This window comes from Nerophis lumbriciformis, linkage group LG01 (genome assembly GCF_033978685.3).
Source record: "Nerophis lumbriciformis linkage group LG01, RoL_Nlum_v2.1, whole genome shotgun sequence".
NCBI classification, from domain to species: domain Eukaryota; kingdom Metazoa; phylum Chordata; class Actinopteri; order Syngnathiformes; family Syngnathidae; genus Nerophis; species Nerophis lumbriciformis.
The window spans coordinates 37,337,740-37,360,065 of record NC_084548.2 but is presented as its reverse complement, the minus strand read 5'-3'; the positions used below and the strand labels follow the sequence as shown (position 1 = coordinate 37,360,065).

At 39.5% G+C, this 22,326-nt stretch overlaps 2 protein-coding genes across 4 annotated transcripts; one reads left to right on the top strand and one right to left on the bottom strand.

Moving 5' to 3' along the window:
• Positions 1-255: 255 nt before the first annotated feature.
• spata2 (spermatogenesis associated 2) lies at positions 256-12,086 on the bottom strand. Of its 3 annotated transcripts, XM_061980667.1 has the most exons (4): positions 11,969-12,086; positions 7,715-8,070; positions 7,239-7,655; positions 256-5,029 (listed from the first exon to the last, which is right to left on the bottom strand). In XM_061980667.1, the coding sequence occupies exons 3-4, from the start codon at positions 7,587-7,589 to the stop codon at positions 3,674-3,676; spliced, it is 1,707 nt and encodes a 568-aa protein (XP_061836651.1). In that variant the 5' UTR covers positions 7,590-7,655; positions 7,715-8,070; positions 11,969-12,086; the 3' UTR covers positions 256-3,673. The 3 variants fall into 3 exon arrangements, with proteins under 3 accessions (XP_061836651.1, XP_061836642.1, XP_061836660.1); XM_061980658.1 differs by having other exon boundaries at positions 7,239-8,070; XM_061980676.1 differs by having other exon boundaries at positions 256-4,912; positions 7,239-8,070.
• A 279-nt stretch (positions 12,087-12,365) lies between these two features.
• rnf114 (ring finger protein 114) lies at positions 12,366-21,751 on the top strand. The gene is made up of 6 exons (XM_061980688.1): positions 12,366-12,572; positions 15,723-15,873; positions 16,654-16,760; positions 20,059-20,173; positions 20,260-20,367; positions 20,438-21,751. The coding sequence occupies exons 1-6, from the start codon at positions 12,436-12,438 to the stop codon at positions 20,501-20,503; spliced, it is 684 nt and encodes a 227-aa protein (XP_061836672.1). The 5' UTR covers positions 12,366-12,435; the 3' UTR covers positions 20,504-21,751.
• Positions 21,752-22,326: the final 575 nt, after the last annotated feature.

Below are 22,326 nucleotides of genomic sequence, written 5' to 3'. Positions count from 1 at the left end.
CTACATGAGCCCTAATTCCCATCTTTAGTAGGTGTTGGCTGTGTTGATGACATCACCCCAGCTTCTCTGTTACAACCATCGCCTGTCACCACTACTGTATTTTAGAATATCCCATCCTCACCAAGTATGTGTACATGTATTTAGCTCCATATCCTGGTCTGGTGTAGAAAAGGTATACCTCTTATCTAAATTGGACATATGATTCCTTATCAATGCATGCATTTATTATTCAGCCACACAGAAGAAAAGTCACAGTATTTTTTCAGAATTTTATTCCTTAAATTATTCTATAAAATATCATTTACATTTGCTTTATTCATTTACATATATTTTCACTGATGAACAAGTTTGGCTATTTTCCCTGTCCACGCTCATATGTGGCCACACATTGATCCTAAAGACATTGTGCAGTGATCTCCAGTGCCAAAGTGGGTGGGGAGAGAAGAGAAGAGTGGTGGTCTGGGGGAGGGGGGGAAGGGTTTTGGGGCAGGACTTTGTAGAGAGCATGCCAGGAGTGGGTCAGGTAGGATAGCCTGACAGTATATACCATTACCACACAGAGAGTTAAAAGGAGCGTCAACCTTCAACCAATTGTGTTCAAACAGCAAAATGTAATACAGTATTCCATGCCACAAAATAACAAAGCTTTTGCTTTTCCAAACATCCGCAATTAATGTCCAGTGGTGTATGTAAAGTACATATTTCGCAATAGTCCAACCCAGCAGCAACCCTGAAGACTGTTTAGCCCTTTAGTGACCTCAATAGCTGTCTGCTGTCTAGAACCGTGTCAGTTGGTGTGCCGGGGCAGTTTTTGTCATAGGTGTCGATCTCTAGACTTCATATAAAGATTACCATCTACAGGCAAGTCTATACTCTAGCAAAATCATATAATTTACTATCTGGAACATTGACAAGACATCCAGGACAAATCACAGGATTCTATCCTTGTTCTTCATTTGGCAATATCATCACGGTTGCAATCCTTCTAAAAGTCACCTTTGTTGCTGGTAGGATTCACAATGAACAACTAAATGAATGTGCATGTATATATCACAAGTGTGTGTATATATACACTCGATATAAATTATAGACAAGAATTTAAAGCATCTAAAAGGCGTCTGATGAAAACAATGATTGCACACCACTTCGGGTCACTCATCAGTGATACAATGTTTTCCTTTGCTTACAATGATTGAAGTTGATTTTTTAAAAATACATCTCAACAATCACTCCAGCAGAAGCAAAACTTATCAAGTTTTTTTTGTATGAAAAAGACAACACAGACCTCAAGTTCTTAAAGGGAGGGAATGAAAACAAGTTTGTTCAATCAAACATCATACCCTAACACGGTCTTTTGGTGAACAAAAGCCTGATCACTCCTGACTTACAAACATTAAGCGAGTATGGCCACCAAGAGGCATCTCTGAAACACTGTGTGGTGATTAATTCGCACTCGCGTGCATTTCATTTGCAGATATTGTTTACAAAAATGGCAGATGAATGATGTAAGGCAATGAGAGTTGATTTCCAAAGAGAACATAACTTTCAAAATAACCAACATTTAAACTGCATTAACTCACTGAAGTTTAAGCACTTAAACGACTAACTGTAATGTGAAAACTAAACACTAAATGTGCGATACACATGGGTTCCAATAAATTAATCAATACATCATTGACATTGCTGATGATGGTTTCAACAGGAAAACCAAGCTATCCAGAAGCTGGTGCGTATGAGCTCAAACCAATAGCCTGAGAGGGACACATGAAAGTATCACACCACCACTACTAAACATACACACTTCAATGACAACCAGGAGGACATACACTAAAAAACAGCCTTTGTGAAGCTAAAATGTGCTTGGATTTTTGCTCAAATCAGATTATAGTAAATGACAGGTAAAATGTGCACCAAATAAGGTTGACAGACATCACAGGCCACAGGATATAACATTTTCAAACATATGTTTTAACACTATATTATTTAACATTAACATGGGTGGATGTTGCCATCTGTCAGCAGCAGAGCAAACTGCACCCATTAAAAAAGTGGGCTTCCTGTCAAAGCTGCCACAACAGCTCAAAAGCTTTTCCTTAACCGGATTTATACAACTGTCCATCAAATGACTTGTCCCGAGTGCAGAGCAGCAGCAATTAAGTGATAATTAATATGTAGTCTTATTGGGCAGCATTTCAGTTACATTTAGGGTAAAATATTTATGATATTTACTGATATTTATGTTCTGAACAAGTTTGTACTTGTGATGGTCTCTGCTGCACATTTGCAAATGATGAATCCCTCTGAGTCACCAGTCAGAAAAGCATGCATTTAACTCACTAAGTCACATTTAATTAAACACGTCGTCAGTGGTGATTTGTTCTCGAGTGTGCAATGTTCTAAGCGATCATGGACACAGACGTCTATTAAACCTCGGCCTAAAACGATAATGGTACTGATTCAACAGTCAACCACATGTGGCATTGGAAGCCTTTACTGCAGTATTATACTGCATCACACATACAGGTGTTTGTTCACATGCACTGTTTGAACTGTATCTATTAGAGGATTGGTAAGGAAAACCTGTTAAGATAACCAAGTTTTATACGTAATCAACGGTACACATTGTTTTCAACATTTCAGGGAGTAGTCAAAGACTGCAAAGTCAAACTCTGTTAAGCAGTTTGAGGTAGACAGAAAGCATGACAGATCAGACATTTTCTCATTTTACACCTTTTAAAACAATTCAGAGTATGCCTGAAGTAATGCATGTACTTAATTTGTGTCCCGGACACTTGCTATGACTTCACCTGAGACTACAGGGAACATCTGCTCTGGTGAGGGGACAATGCAGCATCCTGGACCACAGAAGTTCTGAGATCGTACTGGAATTGACGTGGGTTGGATGGAATTAAAACAGACACACTGACACACTGACACACACACACAAACAAACAAGCTATTTACTCAAAAGAGGTCAACCTCTTTACTTCCTAAGGTAATAGCAGCAGTAAAACGTCAGCCAGAAACAAAGGGGGTTCATTTACAAGGCATGACTTCATAAATAGAATATGGCATCTGCTCATTGTCTCAGTCAGTCCCTTTGAGATACAGTACAGTACTTCCAACTTAGTCTTCATCTATTCAAAAGTCTCACATTGTTCTACAGACTACAGATTAAAATATATACTATTAGGTTACTAACTTCCAGTGTATCTTTTATCACTATTTTCAAGTTTTAAAAAGTCATTTTTTCGCGCTGTAGGTATTTTAAGTGCTCGCACACAGGTGCGTGCAAGCACACACATACATATACCATATACTTTATTTATATTTGATGATTTTTTTTCTTTTTAGCTTAGAAGTATATATAATTTTGGATGGAATTTGTAATTAGAAGGTCTTTAACTCTAAGTTCCCATGTAGAGGGCAAAAGTGCTACAACATCACATGACTATTAAAGAGTGGGTAGCAAGGCAAAAGAAAGTATTACAGTAGATAAAAGGCCAGAACTTTGAGCAAACATGATGGCCTAACCAACAGAGAGAGAACATAGCTGGTATGGAGTTGAAAAAGCTAAAAGGGGAGATTGCAAGTGATCGTAAGCATAAATGCAAGACTATGTTGTCTTTTAAAGGAGGAAACTAAACGCAGAGAAGCAAAGCCTATACCTGGATCATCGATACACCATGTGAGAGATGGTGCCAGATTTAAAGTTGAGCTGATGGTTGGGCACAAACATGTGCTGGGGATTCTTACGTGTGCACATATCCTTGGCATACAAGCCCATGCATGAGTCACATGACACCTTAGAACAGTTCACACAGGTGTGTGATGCACCTGGCTTGTTGCAAAACCCGCATCGCGATCCCCCCATGCTGATGCGCTCACTCGTGCCTCCCTTTGGCGTCGTCAAAGCAGCAGACTTGCTTGGAAACAACTTAGTAGACAGCAAAGGTTTATCCACCATTTGGGAGTGAGGGTGTGAATGCGTGTGAGAATGGGTCAGTGTGAGGGGGTGGGGGTGGAGATGCGAGTAGGAATGAGTGTTTGAGTAGACAGAAAGCTTTTCCTTCACAGGAATATATCCATCCAGTGGTCGTGGAGATTTGGGGTGGTAGTCCTGCAGGCTACAGCAAGGAGCGGGCTCAACATCGTGACAGGCAGCGCACAGAATCACATCACACCTCTGGCAGGAGGCCATCGTAGAGCAGCCCATCCCACAGCCCTGGCACTTCACACTGCCGTGGGCTTTGAGCAGCCACCCATCTCTGGCGTCTCGTGGCTCTCGGGACGCAGGTCGTGAAGGGGTTTGCCTTCCACCAATTCCACCCACGCCTCGCTCTGTGTACAAGTCAATCTCATCCAATGACGAGAGGTGGTAGGATGTGTAAGCATCAGCCAGGGGGGGTGACTGCGTGGGGAAGAAATCTGCAATGGGGCTGTAGGACGGGGGTGCTGCCACGGAGAAAAGAGATGTTGAGGTGTTGGGTCTGATGATCTCATCCTTCATATCTTCTTCTGCATCCACAAACAGAGGCTCCTTCCTCAGACTCAATGAGGCTTTCAAAATCGGTTTACTAACTGCTGCGTGCCAGTGACCTGCCCCATCTGTCACATCTACAGACTTTGACGGTCGGCTACCTCGCCTCAGGTGGTGAACATGAGGCCTCTCAATATCCAGAGGCTGCACAGATAGGCGAGCCATATCAGCCCCAAGGCTGTCACGTCTGCGAAGCGCTTCAGCACAGCCGGCTGCATCATCTCGGCAGCCCTTGCGGAGTTCCAGGGCCTCCAACTCTGATGCGGAACCGCGGGCCAGAGCCACTACCTCTCCCAAAAGACGACACTCCGCCTGGGCCAGGAAGAGCTCAAAAGCCAACTGGCGGAGATGACCCGAGCCTCCTGGATGTTCCTGAAAATAGAATTGGGAGTCATGGTCGCAGGTGTAGCCAATTGTGCGCATTAGAGATCGGAGTTCAGCGTCAGAAATTGCGGCCTTTAGATGGTACACATATGGGCCAGTGAAAGTCTGTAAGAGAAAAACAGTTGAACCGTATTATCAATGTGTACTAAAAACAATATTTACTAAAAATACATTGTTGAAGGAGAGGCTCGTGCTCAGTGTTAAAAACTGGTTAAACTAGAAATCCAAGGTCACAAAGAACCACAATGCATCACATCGCATAGCTGTTGGATTTTCTCATGCATTCAAACCCGAAAAATTATAGAGTTTAGCGTTCATATATGTCTTAAAATTAAAGGAGGAAACAGCTGCAGTACTGCAGTAAAATGCTGCAGATCAATAATTACAAATCAAATGTATGCTGTTGCTATGGTACTACTGTTGTAGGTCACTTATCATACATGAAAAGGTTTGACACACAAAAGGAAACGCATGCATTAAATCATTCATCGAATTTAAGATTATATGAATTGTAAACCATCATTCAAAAATAATGCACTTGTATATGGAGCATATGCTGACCCACAACAGGTACCACTGCTGAAAGTCATCAAAACTAAAACAATCAACAATTCCACCTTTACATAAACTGTAACGCTAACTTTTGATTGACAGAGAAGAATTAAGATATAAAATGCTTATTATTGTGCTTTCAGCGTGACGTAAAACTATATTGTTATCTTTTTTTAATGAAAGGTCATGTAAGATTCAACATCTTTTCCAAATGTGCAGATGTACCGAATGTTGCAGAGAGTAAGTTGAACTAACATGACAACAATGGCTGAGTGATCTTTTGCTAAAATTACTAACCATGTAATCTTTAAAGGGGAACTGCACTTTTTAGGGAACTTTGCCAATCGTTCACAATCATTATGAAACACAAGACGGATGTATTTTTTTAAATGCATTCTAAATATTAAATACATGCAATTAAAGTCCGCTTACAACATAGCTGCTCTATTCTGCCTATAAAGCCCTTAAAAAACATCCAACCACCTCCATTAGGGTTTTATACATGATGTTAGTTAGTATATATGTAATGTAGTAATGGACACATTTATAATCACAATTAATATTTACAAATGTTGCTCATTTTAAGCATACGCGTCACTTTCATTTCAAAAACGCATCACAACGTTCGTTTTTTTCCCGCACTACATCACTGATTACTACTCACTGCAGACTTCATGAGAGCCAACAAACATAATAAAACATCACTTACTGAGAAAGGTCTGCTGTCATTAGGAGGCCGGCTGCTAGGATGTTCATATATTCCTGTTTAGATCAAGAATGACTCATAACCCCTTCGCGAAGAAAAGCAGGGTGGAACCAGGCGTCTTTAAATTGGCAACAAATTGGGATTAAATTGGCTGTCAAAGTTGACCAACTTGTCGGAATACATCCACGTTCCTCTATTTTCCAGGTGGAAAGCATGACTTATGATCTACAATAAAGTTTGACGCATAAAGGAAAAGAGAAAGAAGCTTACCACTTGATGTCATCAAGGACACGCAAGCTTGTGATCACGATGTCGCTATAAACAGTTTGTCTGCGCTAACACTTATAATAACAATATCACTAATACTTGGTTAATATTCTAGTCACGAAATGTAAATGGGGTATTTTTGACGGTTTGTATATGGTTAGTTATTGTGTTTTATGGGTGAAATAGTGGAGCTCCCATTGGCTACGCTGTAAGAGGATTTTCATTTACGGTTATTTAATATTTAGAATACATTAAAAATAAAAATATCTGTTGTCATGTCTTTCATAATGATTGTGAATATTAGGCTAAATTCCAAAAAAAGTGCAGTTGCTCTTTAAAGTAACCAAATAATGTAACTCATAATCACACAAAATACTATGGCAGTCTTCCCATTAATAAACTTTGCTCTGACCAGAATTTTCACATCTGTACTTTAAATGCTCAATGTTTACATTGACTAGCTGTTTAAAAGAAAATTAAGGAGAAGATTGTGGGTAAAATTTGGTTATACCTCACTGTTAAGAAAAGTATAGCTGTAACTATAGCACTATATGTGCAGGATTTGATCAACATAGAGACAACTAAATACTAGTGTTTCTTAATGTCTTTGCTAGACATTATGTATTATCGATCGATTCATACAAATAAGAGAATATGAAAGGTGCACCCACTCTCTGAAATATAGCAATGGTGGAAAATAAAGGCAGTTATAACACAAATGTAGTTTAAAAGTCAGGTTTGAATGAAGAATATATGTGAGCAGCAAAAAAACTGAAAAACTACACTAACCTTTATACATCTGAATTCTTTCTTCCAGGGGAAGAGCAAAAGGTTGGTGCAGATTGTTTCCAGTGTGTGGAAAGCTCTCTCCAAGCTCCTGAGGTTGCCTCCTCTTTGGCAGCGGAGCGAACTTTCAACAACTTCATAAAAGCGCACCATGCGGAAACGCTGTCCTGGATCTGGCTGATAGGCCCCAAGTAGCGCTGTGGCTGTGGAAAGTAGTGCCTCGCTGTCCTTGTGTCTCCTTTTGTCACCATCATGTGGATTTGCCATCACAGACATTCCCCCTCCATCTTCCAGGCGCCGCTCCAGTGCCCCCACATACCTTCGAAAGAGGTCCTCCTTTAACTTTGCATCCATTTTATGCAGCAGCCTAATAGTCAGCTGTTTGCCTTTTTAGAGAGAGCCTCACCCCCTTCGCAGACCCTGCACAAGGATGCCACATTTAAGCATCATTTTGGGTTATCAATATTTTTTGTATGTACCAGCACACACTCAACGTTTATAACGTTAGTGAGGGTGAAGAAGAAATGAGTCTCAGCGAGACATTCTCTCCACAAAGAGATGCCACACTCAGTTGTGGTGGTTCAGCTGCCGGCTGCACGGATGTCTTCTTATGGGCATCTCTGTTACTGGCTCTAACACTGATTTGTTTTCAGAGACACCAGCCAATGTTGCTTTAGATGATTTGAGGACTGTCTTTTGCGTCACGCTCTGTTAAAAAAACAAAAAACTTTGTAGCTAATACATCCCACGGAATCAGAAAGTGCAGTGATGCAAGGTCACGCGGACTCATCAAGTCAGAATCCTAATGGTGTGATTGTCCTGAGCCAGCTCCAAACTGTAATGACACAGGGAGAAAGCAATGTGAACATTTACATGACACATACACACAACATGAATCAGACAGTCGATGTCAGTTATTGTTAATCTAGCAGATAAGGAATGTCATTTAAATTCATCATTAATTATGTAAAAAAGTAAGAGCAAATGTGTAAAAATGTTAGTCGGAAGCACTGAGCTCTCTCACATTTCACATCTGCCGCTACACTCAGAAGATCTGGGTTTGAATCCATAAATGTGAATGTGCGTCAGAGTTAGGTGTTCGTCTGTTGCTTAGATATACATGACGTCACGTACGGCTCACTTTCGGCTCAATAAATATACGTGGTAGTCAAGCCAGCATCTGTTCTCAATGGGTAGTAGGCGCCATTTAGTCTTTCTCAAAGAAAAATGCCCTATAATTGCCTTGATTTCGGTTGTATGAACCGTTGAAATCGCGAAAAGGATAAATGTTTCTTCATTTAAGTTAAAGTTAAGTTAAAGTTAAAGTACCAACGATTGTCACACATTTCAGAGGTCCTTGGGAGGTAATCAAGAAGGGTGGAAGAGTGCAAGATTTTAATGAAACGACGTAGAAAAAAGCAGCTTACACTCCAGTTCAATGGTGCAGAGTCGAAGAACGCATGAGTTTGCAGTGACCACTTCGTTAAAGGTTTGTTTGATATACTTTCACTGTTTAGCATTTCCCATTTGAGAATTTTCTTGATATCATTTGTATTTCTTAAAACATATTTTTCTACAAGTGTTTCGTAAAGCACTAACTTGGTAAGTCTAAATAAAAAAAAAGCTAATGTGAGCAAAACCAAAGAGAGTTAAGCTTTTACCAAAGGCAGCAATCAAATAAATGAAGCTTTCAGCACATACACAATGTTGACATTAGAAGTGGGGGAAATAATCGATTTTTAGATGCATCGCTATTCAGACATTGACAATAATAAAAATATATTAATGAACATCAATAATCGATAATCAATTTCTTTAGTGTAAATAAAGTAATGCAGAAAGTTCTAAAATTTGGCTGACTGCAGCAAGCCACCTTCCTGAGAGATCCGAACAGCTCCTTTATCGGGCACTTATGTTCCAGTTTTGCACACATTTCCACACATTTGATGGGATGTCCTTTAAAAAATTAATTGTTTTTAAAAGTTGCAAGTGATCAACGCTTATTTAGTGAAACGAAAAGAAAATGTAAAATTGCATGAATATACATAAATTAAAGATTAATCAATAATTGATTTGTAATCGAATCGTAGCTCCTGAATCGTAATCGAATCGTGAGGTGGCCAAAGATTCCCACCTCTAGTTATATTTTGATAAAGATAGGGAAAACATGCGTACTAGTAAACGGCGTGTGCAACAACAACTCGGCAACAAACATAGCTTTAGATGCAAAGTATAATCATGAAATGCAACCTTAACCAAGCAAAAACGGATGCATATTGATCCGGGAGTCTTGATACCAATTTCCTTGACCCAGTCATACACAAAGAAGTTGTAGGCCTCAATACTTTTCCAAGTTTCCCTCTGTTTTGTCGTGTAGAATGAGGTTTGGAGCATAAGATAGTTTGATATGTTTAGGAACTCCACTGACAAATAATACTTGATATCACTCGTATAGTGGTATAGTGTAGGGATCTATTCCATTGCATAGTTTGATTTTGTTTGCTCGTATCTGCTTTCTAGCAGGAAGATCTCGGCCCCCTGCGTACTCAAGAGACTTTGCGAGCTGCTTGCTGCCCAACAACTATCTTGGCTTGGTTGACCACCACGGTTACTCACTTCTGGGAAGAAGTCAGCAGACGATGGCGTGGAGCACCGCAGAGGCCGCCACAGTGTACAGTATATGTTTTTTTTTGTTAAACTTGTGTGGCTGTGTGTAGAAGTGGCTGGTTGTATCAGCTCTGTTCTTTTAATGTCTTTAATGTCCTTTCTGATTTGTGATGCTTCCGTCTTACACACACGTTTGTGTGCTATGGCTATGAGTTTTTTTCTTCTTTGGCCTCAGTCTGCACCCCCTCTCCATGGGCTCAGGCTAAGCCTGAATTGTTTTTCTTCCCCCCTCAGCGTTTACCTGTTTCTCACCTTTTTTGTAAGGGGCACCGGAAGTTGGCAGACCCGTCAGTGATCCGGTTCTGTCTCCCTGTAATGTTTGTCTGCTCTTGAATGGGATTGTGCTGAAAATAATCCTCCCGGGGATTATTAAAGTATTTCTGATTCTGATACAAGCAATATGTGCCCTGTGATTGCCTGTCCACTTCTCACTCAAAGTCAGCTGGTGTAGGCTTCAACTCACCCAGGCAACACAGAATAGAATGGATGGATGTGGTGTGAGTGGAATAATATCCAGAAACCAAAAACGGAATATGTCTTAGAGCAGTGTTTTTCAACCACTGTGCCACGGCACACAGTCTGGTAAAAATATTTTTTGCAAACCAGTAATTATAGTCTGCAAATAACGTGCCGTTGTTGAGTGTCGGTGTTGTCTTGAGCTTGGCAGAGTAACCATGTTATACTCTTCCATATCAGTAGGTGGCAGCCGGTAGCTAATTGCTTTGTAGATGTCGGGAACATGGTTTGTCATGATCCTAATATGCAGATGACAGCGGGAGGCAGGATGCAGGTGAAATCTTATCTAATGCTTAAACCAAAAATAAACAAAAAGTGAGTGCCCCTAAGAAAAGGCATTGAAGCTTAGGGAAGGCTATGCAGAACAAAACTAAAACTGAACTGGCTACAAAGTAAACAAAAACAGAATGCTGGACGACAGCAAAGACTTACTGTGGAGCAAAGAGGGCGTCCACAAAGTACATCTGAACATGACATGACAATCAACAATGTCCACACAAAGAAGGACAGCAACAACTTAAATATTATTGATAGCTAAAACAAAGCAACTGCAGGGAATAGTGCTCAAAGGAAGACATGAGACTGCTACAGGAAAATACCAACAAAACAGGAAAAGCCACCAAAATAGGAGCACACGACAAGAACTAAAACACTACACACAGGAAAACGTCAAAAACCTCAAAATAAGTCACGGTGTGATGTGACAGGTTGTGACAGTACACCTACTTTGAGACAAGAGCTATAGTTACATATATGAGGCATGGTTGGTTCTGGTTTAAAGTAATTTCTAACAATTGCGACGACTTTTTACTGTCATATCGGCTGCTGAGTTTCATTTTTTATTGATTTCTGCTTGTGGTTGTGTGCCTCCGCATTTTTTAAACGCAAAAAATGTGCCTTGGCTCAAAAAAGGTTGAAAAACACTGTCTAAGAGAGAGAAAGACATTCGTCCATTTTCAGTGAAAGTTATTTGTAATGTGAGAATGTTATTTTTGAACATTTGTAAATAATTACCATGCTCAGCAGTTACAGCCAAAACCAGAGTTTTATAAATGAGAAGCTGGCAATTAAATGCAATTTTGATATAAATACAGTATTTAGGGAAAATGCTTGTTAGATAGTTAAGAGAAATTGGTCAATTGCTAATTAGTTATTCCCGTTAAAACACACAACGCTAAACCAACCGGACAGCCAATACATGAATTAGCAGACGATATCAAAATCGTTAGCTTTTGTATTCCACGCAATTGTCTCAATTTTGACAATGTGTATAAATCTCATGCATGATTAACATATCTGCAGCCCTACATGATGAGCGGATATACTGTGTAGCAAGGGCCCCCAAATGAGCAAAAGCAGTGAACGCCCATTTCAGCGTCGCTGGTTGGTTAGCTTTAGCTCCTAGGCTATAGTTTATGGAAATGTATCTATTTTGTAAACAGTGCATTGTTTAGCATCACTAAGATTAGGTGCGTGTATGTTGTCGTTCAAATGGCCCTTTAATGTAACGTTCCGTAAGGAGAAAGAGCGGCAGCGGCAGCTCGTCTTACCTTAAACAAGTGATAGCCGTAGCTAGCGACGCCTTCTCAGCTGTTGGAAATTCCCATCATGTCAATGCGCATGCGCGGGACAAGAACGTCAGATCCAGGCGGCTGTTGAGGGGAGGAGTCAGAGCGCCACTTCTGTAATCAAAATACGATTTCTTAATTTTTTTTAAATGAATCACATCACTTTTTAATATTATTTCTTCATTTTTTTGTCATTGACTGTGTTTTGTTTTCTTTTCCGACGAAGTGTCCATGTTCACGTCACCGCTATTTTGTTTTTGCAATAATCCGGCAACAACAACAAATCGATACGTAAAACACAACGTGCATTCGCACGGGCCTGATAATGTTTTAATAAAATATACAAAGTAGTATTAAAATGAGTTTCCGTTTAGTGCCCGCCCTCGCGCGAGAGCACATGTGACGTGGTCACGTGGTTGCTGGAAACGAACACAGGGTGAAGAAAAGAAATGGCGATGCTCGGAGGCTTCAGCTCTACACAGCACAAGAAAAACATATCTGACACCAACAGCGACGTGTCAGAATTTGTCTGTCCGGTCTGTCTTGAAATATTCGACAGTCCCGTCACAACACAATGCGGCCACACGTAAGTACTTGCCAGTCTAGGTCATTGTCTTTGGTAACGTGTGCAGCAAGCAAAGGATCGTCTAACGTTAAGTGGTGGAAGACAACGGTTGTTTGTCAAGCCATCGTTGCTGTACTTTAGTTCCAACTCTTTTTAAGGCCTTGTAGGACAATGCTGACGTGCATGACCAGTTAACAATTTTCTTCCGTCCTCTGTTTTAACCCACGCCCTGTTTAACTTGCGCGTTAAATCAATGAAATGATTACTTTCACAACCCATTCTTCTTCCCTGGTAGAAGAGTGAAAACCCGCTACGCATACATATCCAATCTGTGCTATTTAGCAAAACAATGCTACTTTGTTGCTACATCAGTTTTGTTTACGCCAGGAGAGCTCGCATGGGAGTTGTAGTCCTCTTCTGTATGGCGTTGACCAGGGGTGTCAAACTCAAATACATAGTGGGCCAAAATTTAAAACTGAACAAAGCCGCGGGCAAAGGTTCAACAAAGTAACCTTTTAATAGGGACCCAAACAAGTTTTGCATTGAATATTGAACAAGCAAGGCTTATATAACTTTATAGTGACATGCAAAATCGAGTTTCAAACAATAATAATAATTAAAAAATACCAATGGCATATCAAATACAATTTAAATACAAATGTAATGCCTATTTTCTATTTGCAGCCTTCTGAGGTAAATATCAACATTAACTTTTTCCACAGGCTAATAAATTAGAAAATAAAATAACAATGAATAAACCAGCCATTCAGGACTTTAAACTGCTCAGTTTGCAACACACTGATCTAATCTGATGAAGCCAGATACCTGCCATCTTTTCTTGGATGCTAGTTCATTAATGTTGGGGCTCAGGCTTTGAGCTGAGGCAACTTTCATTATCGAACAAAGGTGTTCATCAGTCATTATACCTCGTAGTCCACCCGGACCACAGCCTTGGGGGCGTGCTTTAAAGGCACTGCGTTTATTGTCCTCTACGAGCTGCTTTTCATCCATTCCAACAACGGGCCAGCCTGATCACATAATATGTGCGACTTTTGTACGCACACACAAGTAAATGCCATGCATACTTGGCCAACAGCAATACAGGTTACACTGACGGTGCCCGTATAAATAACTTAACACTGTTAGAAATATGCGCCACACTGTGAATCCACACCAAACAAGAATGACAAACACATTTCGGGAGAACATCCGCACCGTAACATAACATAAACACAACAAAACAAATACCCAGAATCCCAAGCAGCCCTAACTCTTCCGGGCTGCAATATACACCCCCGCTGCCACCTAACCCCCCTCCTCCGTGCGTCGGTTGAGGTGGGCGGGGTTGGGGGAACACACCATAGTTCTAACCTGGGGTCTTCCAAGTACTCCTTTCACGATATTCAACAAATGGCAATGCTAATTAGCTGAATATGAATATATGATTGAAACCATCACTTCTTGGACTACCAATGGGAAAACAATGGACAAGGTGACTCCAAAGAAGTAAGCAATATTTTTAGATTGGTGCTTACTACGTCGAGCATCGGAGCATGACTATTTTTGGAGACACCAAGTAACGTATATGATAAAAAATAAGAATTGTATTGCCAATATTTGGCCAATCATAGTGCCAGCTCCACTGTGACCAAGAACTGCGACTGAGATGAAGAAAAGCATGTTCTCATTTTAGCCTTCTGTTTCCATAGCTTTGTCTAAATAATCCGTGTTATTTATATGTCTTTATTATGTCAAGTAATGCAAAGCAGACATTCTGTTGCATGACACAAGTATTCACTGTGAGCAATTTTTAAAGTTCTTGTGGACAATTGGCACGCATACAAGATGATTTCAATATATTATTGCCACAATATGTGGTTTTTGTACAGTTGTTTATTTTGTAAAAATATGTGAAGCCTCTTTTTGTCCCCATGCTTGTGTGGGTGATCTCCAGGTACTCCATCTTTTTTCTTTTGTCCAAACACATGGCCAATTGGAGACTCAAAATGTTCCATAACTGGCAACCAGCCCAAGTGGTACCCTACCTTTTGCCCAAAGTCAGCTGGGATAGCCTTTTGAGTTGTGCTCATTGAGACTCTAATGACAAGCAGTAAAAGATGAATGAACAAACTTACAGCACAGCCGTTGTCACTGCATGTATTCCATGTACAGTATTTGAAATAAGTCTCTTAGCCATGTACCGGTATATCTTAATAGGTCTCCTCATATTTGAGATGATAGCACATGTCATAGATCAAAATATTTTTTTATTAATGCTTAGGGGGAAATTCATTAATTTTAAATTTTATTTTTAACTTAATTAAAATGTATGTGTCAGTTGAGGACTTGAATGACACCATAGGCAGAAGTTCCAACTGCACCAATAGTTACCATATCTGAGTTATTGTGTAGGAATATAGGGAAATAATGACAAAAGTGCACCTAATTTACTATCTTTTTTACAAAAAAGGTTAGCTAGAATAATACATAACTTTGGCTATCGAGAACATTCAAACTCTTTTATTTATTGAATCCAAAATATTGAAAATCAATAATTTTGTGCATTTGCAAACAGCTACAATTATGTACAAAGCAAACAATAACCTGTTACCCAAGAATGTCCAACAATTCATATTCTAAACAATAGAGGAGAAATATAACTTTTTTGTTTAAGAAACTGTTCAAACTCTGTTTACAAAGTACAAGGAAGAAGAATCCTCACAAACATCTTGAACATTATTGAAAAATTAGATAATCTTGTTCATCTTCTTATGTAATTCACAACTTATAAACAACAATTTATTAATGAGAACTTTGATTATTTATTAAATTTGTTTGTGTTACAAATTGAGCACAGGAAGTGAACTAACAAATGTGTTATAAATTGCTGTTAAATGGAAAAGGGGTAGGATTAAATAAACTCTGCTTCCGAACATGGTGAAATACAAAACTGTAAATATGTGCTGTACTATATTGTAACTGTATGCACTTTTTAAATACATTAAAAACCATAATAATAACTCCTGGAACCACTGAAGAGGAAGGGGACAATGTTTTGTATGTTGAACTTTCTATTTTAAAGTAATACTTGTGCTCAAGGATTAAAACAGAATCTTTGAACTGTTCAAAGTTTGTCCTCATTGTTTATCATTTATTTCTGCTTTAACACAGGTTCTGCCAGAGTTGTTTGCAGGAATGTTTGCGTCCGCAAAAACCTGTCTGTGCTGTATGTCGGGCCACTCTTGGCCATTGCACTAAAGCTGTGGAGCTAGAGGCTCTGATTCAATCATCTGTGGCAGCTTGCAAAGGTTGTGGAACTCAGGTATGTTTTTATATTAAAATATCACTTCAAACTGGGCTAAATAGTAATGCTTTGTAAAGTGGAATTCAATTCAATGAGGGACACAAGTCAACATTGGCTTTTTGATTAGTTTCTTTAAACCACTTTATTTACCAACTGATTCTGGGGTCCAACTGTGAGTGCAGACAATGTTTAAGACACTTTATTTAAACATTTAAATATTCATAACTAAAATGACCCAACAACCTTAAAGACAATAAACAACTCAAGTGTTAAATGACAAAGGTATAGGTAGTTCACTCACATCAAGTCATTCGTACATCAGCATTCTTACTTGTCACACAATTTAAAAAATAAGTTAACCATTAAAAACGGCAAAACATGGGCCTTCACTTCAATGACAAGTGAGACATTACGGTGGACACAAGTATCGTGACACGGCTGGATTGTTACTACTTTGATATTGAGACAGTTTACAGCTTACTTAAATATATTCCACTTCTTTTATCACCTCCTTTTGGCTGAAATCAGCATAAGTGCATGCTGACATCATCCATGAAGTTATGTGTGACATAAGATATATTTTTTCAATACAGTTGAACTCTGCATTGTATAATTTAAAGAGCATTTGACTTTAGAAGTTCCACTGTACTACTGTAGATTTGACAGCTTCACAACATGTTATATGATGCTACTAATACATCTCGACTTCTGTATTTTTGATTAACATTATCGAGTTCAAAGCGATTATGTATTTTCTTTGCTTCAAGAGTTCGTAATGCATGTTTTCTTACTCTTCAGGTTGGCCTTTCTCAGATGAGAAGCCACACAGCTGCTTGTCTAAAATACCAGGAGTATATTGAGGAAGGTGTTCGTACTACTGCCCAGAGCCAACCTGCTATCATCAGGTAAGGATAAAAAGAACAGGATCCTATCAAAACCCCACTTGAGCTTGATTCTGCAGAAATCAGTAAAGTGAGATTGACATCTTGTCATCATTCATTAAGTAGGTCATGAACTCTGCATTAAGAAAGAGAGTTAATTAATGTTGCATTAATGTTGGTGCGCTTAAACACAATGGGCCTGATTGGAGTAGAATCCCAATAAAAGCATGTGAAAATTATGAAAGTACACATACAAACCCCGTTTCCATATGAATTGGGAAATTGTGTTAGATGTAAATATAAACGGAATACAATGATTTGCAAATCATTTTCAACCCATATTCAGTTGAATATGCTACAAAGACAACATATTTGATGTTCAAACTGATGAACATTTTTTTTTTTCAAATAATCATTAACTTTAGAATTTGATGCCAGCAACACGTGACAAAGAAGTTGGGAAAGATGGCAAATACTGATAAAGTTGAAGAATGCTCATCAAACTCTTATTTGGAACATCCCACAGGTGAACAGGCAAATTGGGAACAGGTGGGTGCCATGATTGGGTACAAAAGTAGATTCCATGAAATGCTCAGTCATTCACAAACAAGGATGGGGCGAGGGTCACCACTTTGTCAAAAAATGCGTGAGCAAATTGTTGAACAATTTAAGAAAAACCTTTCTCAAACAGCTATTGCAAGGAATTTAGGGATTTCACCATCTACGGTCCGTAATATCATCAAAGGGTTCAGAGAATCTGGAGAAATCACTGCACGTAAGCAGCTAAGCCCGTGACCTTCGATCCCTCAGGCTGTACTGCATCAACAAGCGACATCAGTGTGTAAAGGATATCACCACATGGGCTCAGGAACACTTCAGAAACCCACTCTCAGTAACTACAGTTGGTCGCTACATCTGTAAGTGCAAGTTAAAACTCTCCTATGCAAGGCGAAAATCGTTTATCAACAACACCCAGAAACGCCGTCGGCTTCGCTGGGCCTGAGCTCATCGAAGATGGACTGATACAAAGTGGGAAAGTGTTCTGTGGTCTGACGAGTTCACGTTTCAAATTGTTTTTGGAAACTGGACGTCGTGTCCTCCGGACCAAAAAGGAAAAGAACCATCCGGATTGTTATAGGCGCAAAGTTGAAAAGCCAGCATTTGTGATGGTATGGGGGTGTATTACTGCCCAAGACATGGGTAACTTACACATCTGTAAAGACGCCATTAATGCTGAAAGGTACATACAGGTTTTGGAGCAACATGTGTTGCCATCCAAGCAACGTCACCATAGACGCCCCTGCTTATTTCAGCAAGACAATGCCAAGCCACGTGTTACATCAACGTGGCTTCATAGTAAAAGAGTGCGGATACTAGACTGGCCTGCCTGTAGTCCAGACCTGTCTCCCATTGAAAATGTGTGGCGCATTATGAAGCCTAAAATACCACAACGGAGACCCCCGGACTGTTGAACAACTTAAGCTGTACATCAAGCAAGAATGGGAAAGAATTCCACCTGAGAAGCTTAAAAAATGTGTCTCCTCAGTTCCCAAACGTTTACTGAGTGTTGTTAAAAGGAAAGGCCATGTAACACAGTGGTGAACATGCCCTTTCCCAACTACTTTGGCACGTGTTGCAGCCATGAAATTCTAAGTTAATTATTATTTGCAAAAAAAATAAATAAAGTTTGAGTTTGAACATCAAATATGTTGTCTTTGTAGTGCATTCAATTGAATATGGGTTGAAAAGGATTTGCAAATCATTGTATTCCGTTTATATTTACATCTAACACAATTTCCCAACTCATATGGAAACAGGGTTTGTACTATTAGTGTGTGTGTTGCAGGTGATCTCCTAAGACTGCGTCCACAAATGATAACAAGTGGAAAAGTGGTGCAGAGTATCCTATTTAAATGGGGATTTTGCTTCTACCATGCCTTTCACAATACATGGACACAGTTGTTTACTGCACATCCATGGCGTCATGCTCTAACCCATGTTGTGCAACATGCAGCATACTTAGACACCTTTTCTAGGCAAAATAGATGCATGACTCCATTTTAATCCATAACAGAACCCAATTTTTAGTATGCTGAATGCATTCTGAAAGACCCTGTCACAAGCAATATGGTGTGCTGTAATGATCCAGATCCCAGAAAATTCAGTGTTGCAAGAAGTCTTTCCATCTGGAAGATGCATTGATTTGGTTTGGTGTTTGCTGGCCCCAAATCAGCCTTCTATTTCATGCAGCAGCTCAAATGATACGTGCATCATGGTCACAGTGACTGCGGCACAGCCATTTTTGTGTACCGTAACTGCCGTTTTGTGTGCTAAATATAGATTAAATAAATGAATCACATTGCGGTTTGTGAGTTTTAAATGATTATATATAAGATTATTTGTTTGTCGTCCCACATAGTACCGTATTTTTCGGAGTATAAGTCGCACCTGTCGAAAATGCATAATAAAAAAGGAAAAAAACATATATAAGTTGCACTGGAGCCCGGCCAAACTATGAAAAAAACTGCGACTTATAGTCCGAAAAATACGGTATACAACAACATTTGGATTTGTGTTCCACTTGAATTTCTAGCAGCATTGAGACATGTTACAGTATATTTACAGGTACAATATACAATAGCATAAATAATAAAATAATCATCTTTAAAGATTTTAAATAAAAAGTATATACAGGATATTAATTGCTTAAGAAGGTGCAGCGGTATTTCAGCAGCATTGGAATATTACATTCGGAGAAAGGGAGAACATAATTCGTATATAATATTTATGATATCTACAATAGCAGCTGTATTAAAATATATGGTGTGTGTATTGTCCTGAGTCTGCTGATGGAGTAGTGAGGATTGAGTGAGCACGGTCATTGTTGATATTTGGAGTTCTGATATTTGACAAATATTCTGAATATGACTGAAGACAAACACACTCGATGGATTGTGTAAGCTATTTTGCTCATTTTATAGATTCTATCCTCTGTGCTCGGTTTAGTAGATCACATTTGCGTGCACACAAACTTTTAGTAGATCAGGCCCAAAGTGTTAAACGTGACTATAAAATAATAATTAACCTGTTTGAACAGGAAATACATAAGAAGAATGTTTTATTTTCTCCTCCAGGGCCTTACTGTCACTTCAATAAGTTGATTTACTAGCTAATACTGTGTTCTTTCTACTTCTGGTTGCGAAAAATGGGAACTTAATGCAGTGTCAGTTGTAATTCCGATGTATTCCATGCTCCTCTTGTTAGAAACAGTATTGTACATGTGCAACAAGCAGTGATTGATGTAGTTGCATGTGTCTTGTAGTCCAGTGCCAAACCGTTACACGTTTACCTGCCCTTATTGCAACTGCCAGAACCTTGATCAAGACGGCCTGGTTGAACACTGCACTTCTCAGCATGCTCGTGACGCACGCCAAGTGGTGAGAAGTCACTGTCGCATTTGCTGTCCCAGCAACAGTTGCTGCATTGCTTGAACATGTATTGTTTATGTTTTTGTGAAATTTAGGTTTGCCCCATCTGTGCCTCCATGCCGTGGGGGGACCCAAACTACAGGAGTACTGACTTTTTCCAGCACCTCAAGATTAGACACACCTTTTCATATGATACCTTTGTTGTAAGTTCACAGGTTCTTAATTGTAATGAAAATACAAATTAGGTGACATGTTTTACCATGATTTGTGCAGGATTACTCAACAGATGAGCACACAATGATCCAGGAGGCTCTACAGCGCTCCCTTTTGGACAACTGAAGTGTGAAGAACAATCCAGAGGAAAGAACCTATGTATGAAGGGGAGATGGCAATGTGATGTCTTAAGAAGGCAGAACAACTCGCTTGTATCGTCATTAATATTCACAAAGATGAGATACTCGCAGATCAGTTTCAGAAGAGATTGTACCCATGACTTTAGTGGATTATTTTGACATAAATAAACCACGCAACACCTTGTCTGATTTAGGTCTGATATCGTGTGGCAGATGTGGTGATCTCTAATATTCCTCCCCAGTTCAGCCTGTTGAATATTTTTTTATCCAGTTAAGCTGTCCCTAAAGCCCCCATACTACAAATCCAAGCTCCTAAACGTTCAATAAGAGGGTACTACCACTCGGTGGCTAGCAGTTGCCAGCAAACTTCAGTCAACAAGTCAAGTAATGGTAATAATTGATGGGAATTTACTGACGGTGACTCAAAAGGGAGATATATTTGTCTGATTTTATTTGCAGGAGATCTTTTTTACACAGTGTTATGTGTGTGGTCTCTGGGTGTTTGAATGTTTTACTAAAAAGATAATTATGTGAGGAAATAACAAACCCAGAGATGTTTGAATGTGTATCTACTGTCAGCGTGCCTGCTTGTAGGTCTTGTTCCTCACTTCTAAAACACACAGGGCTGAGGGTTCACTCTGATGCAAGGAGAGCGCCATATCTAATGCTATACCGTAAAGCAGCCACTTCACTGATGTTCATGTGGAGAATTTATTTGCATGGGTTTGTCCACTGGAGGGTAGTAGCGTCCAACCCTTGACAGCAGCGGTTAAAGCGTGCCCCACTGCTGCTCTTCAGTGTATTACTTTGGACTACAGCATAAATAAATGTACAAATTGCAGCATAACCACAGTTTGGCTTGTAGACACTTTGTCACTTAGGTCAAATGTTTGTTTTGTCATGCGCGCACCTCGGTTCACTATAATCACTGCTAGCTGTCCTTGGGGTGAGGGGGAGGCAGTCCTGTGCTTCCTATAAGTGTCAGCAGAATATTTTTATTGAGTAGTTCCGTCTGTTGCACAGTGCACAACAAACCCAGGTGAAGTAGCTGTAGCTTCAGGCACTTAACGGTTTGAAGAGTCGTTGGTGGCACTCGGGCCTCAATGTTTGTTTCTCCTGTCTTGTGTGTTTTAATTTGTGTTTTTCATAATCACTTTTTTCAGTGTATCTCATGTAAGTTCTACTGTCTGGTGGAGCCTAATCTTGATACATTAAAGCTCTTTAATTATTTAAACCATTGAAGGAGTGTAGTTGATTTACACTTAAGTGCACAGATGTCAAACTAAAGGCCAAATCATTTTATGTAGTGTGGAACTGTGTCAAAGTACTTGATCTTTTGTGTGTGTGTGTGTGTGTGTGTGTGTGTGTGTGTGTGTGTGTGTGTGTGTGTGTGTGTGTGTGTGTGTGTGTGTGTGTGTGTGTGTGTGTGTGTGTGTGTGTGTGTGTGTGTGTGTGTGTGTGTGTGTGTGTGTGTGTGTGTGTGTGTGTGTGTGTGTGCGTGCGTGCGTGGAAAACCTGCGAAACAGGCTTGTATGGATGATATAGCCTCTTGTTTTTTTATAAAATTTGCAAAATTTCTAACATAAAATGTTAGCATTCTAATGTTAACATGCCAACATCAATATTGTAGCAAACAACTAGCATACTTTGAAGACTGCACCAAATAACAAAATCCATTAATATGAGGCTAAAAAGTATAACATTAGCCAAAATGCTAACATGAAATTTTTAGCATGCTAACATTAGCATGGTAAGAGGGGAACAACTGGCATAATTCTAACATGGTTTCAAATGACGAAATCCATGATT

Excerpts from the sequence above, each read along its gene's own strand:
- spata2 (XM_061980658.1), bottom strand. The coding sequence starts at position 7,589 with ATGGATGCAAAGTTAAAGGAGGACCTCTTTCGAAGGTATGTGGGGGCA. Across the intron at positions 5,030-7,238 it reads AAGAATTCAGATGTATAAAG|ACTTTCACTGGCCCATATGT; the intron begins GTTAGTGTAGTT and ends TTTCTCTTACAG.
- rnf114 (XM_061980688.1), top strand. The coding sequence starts at position 12,436 with ATGGCGATGCTCGGAGGCTTCAGCTCTACACAGCACAAGAAAAACATA. Across the intron at positions 15,874-16,653 it reads GCAAAGGTTGTGGAACTCAG|GTTGGCCTTTCTCAGATGAG; the intron begins GTATGTTTTTAT and ends CTTACTCTTCAG. Across the intron at positions 16,761-20,058 it reads AGCCAACCTGCTATCATCAG|TCCAGTGCCAAACCGTTACA; the intron begins GTAAGGATAAAA and ends TGTGTCTTGTAG.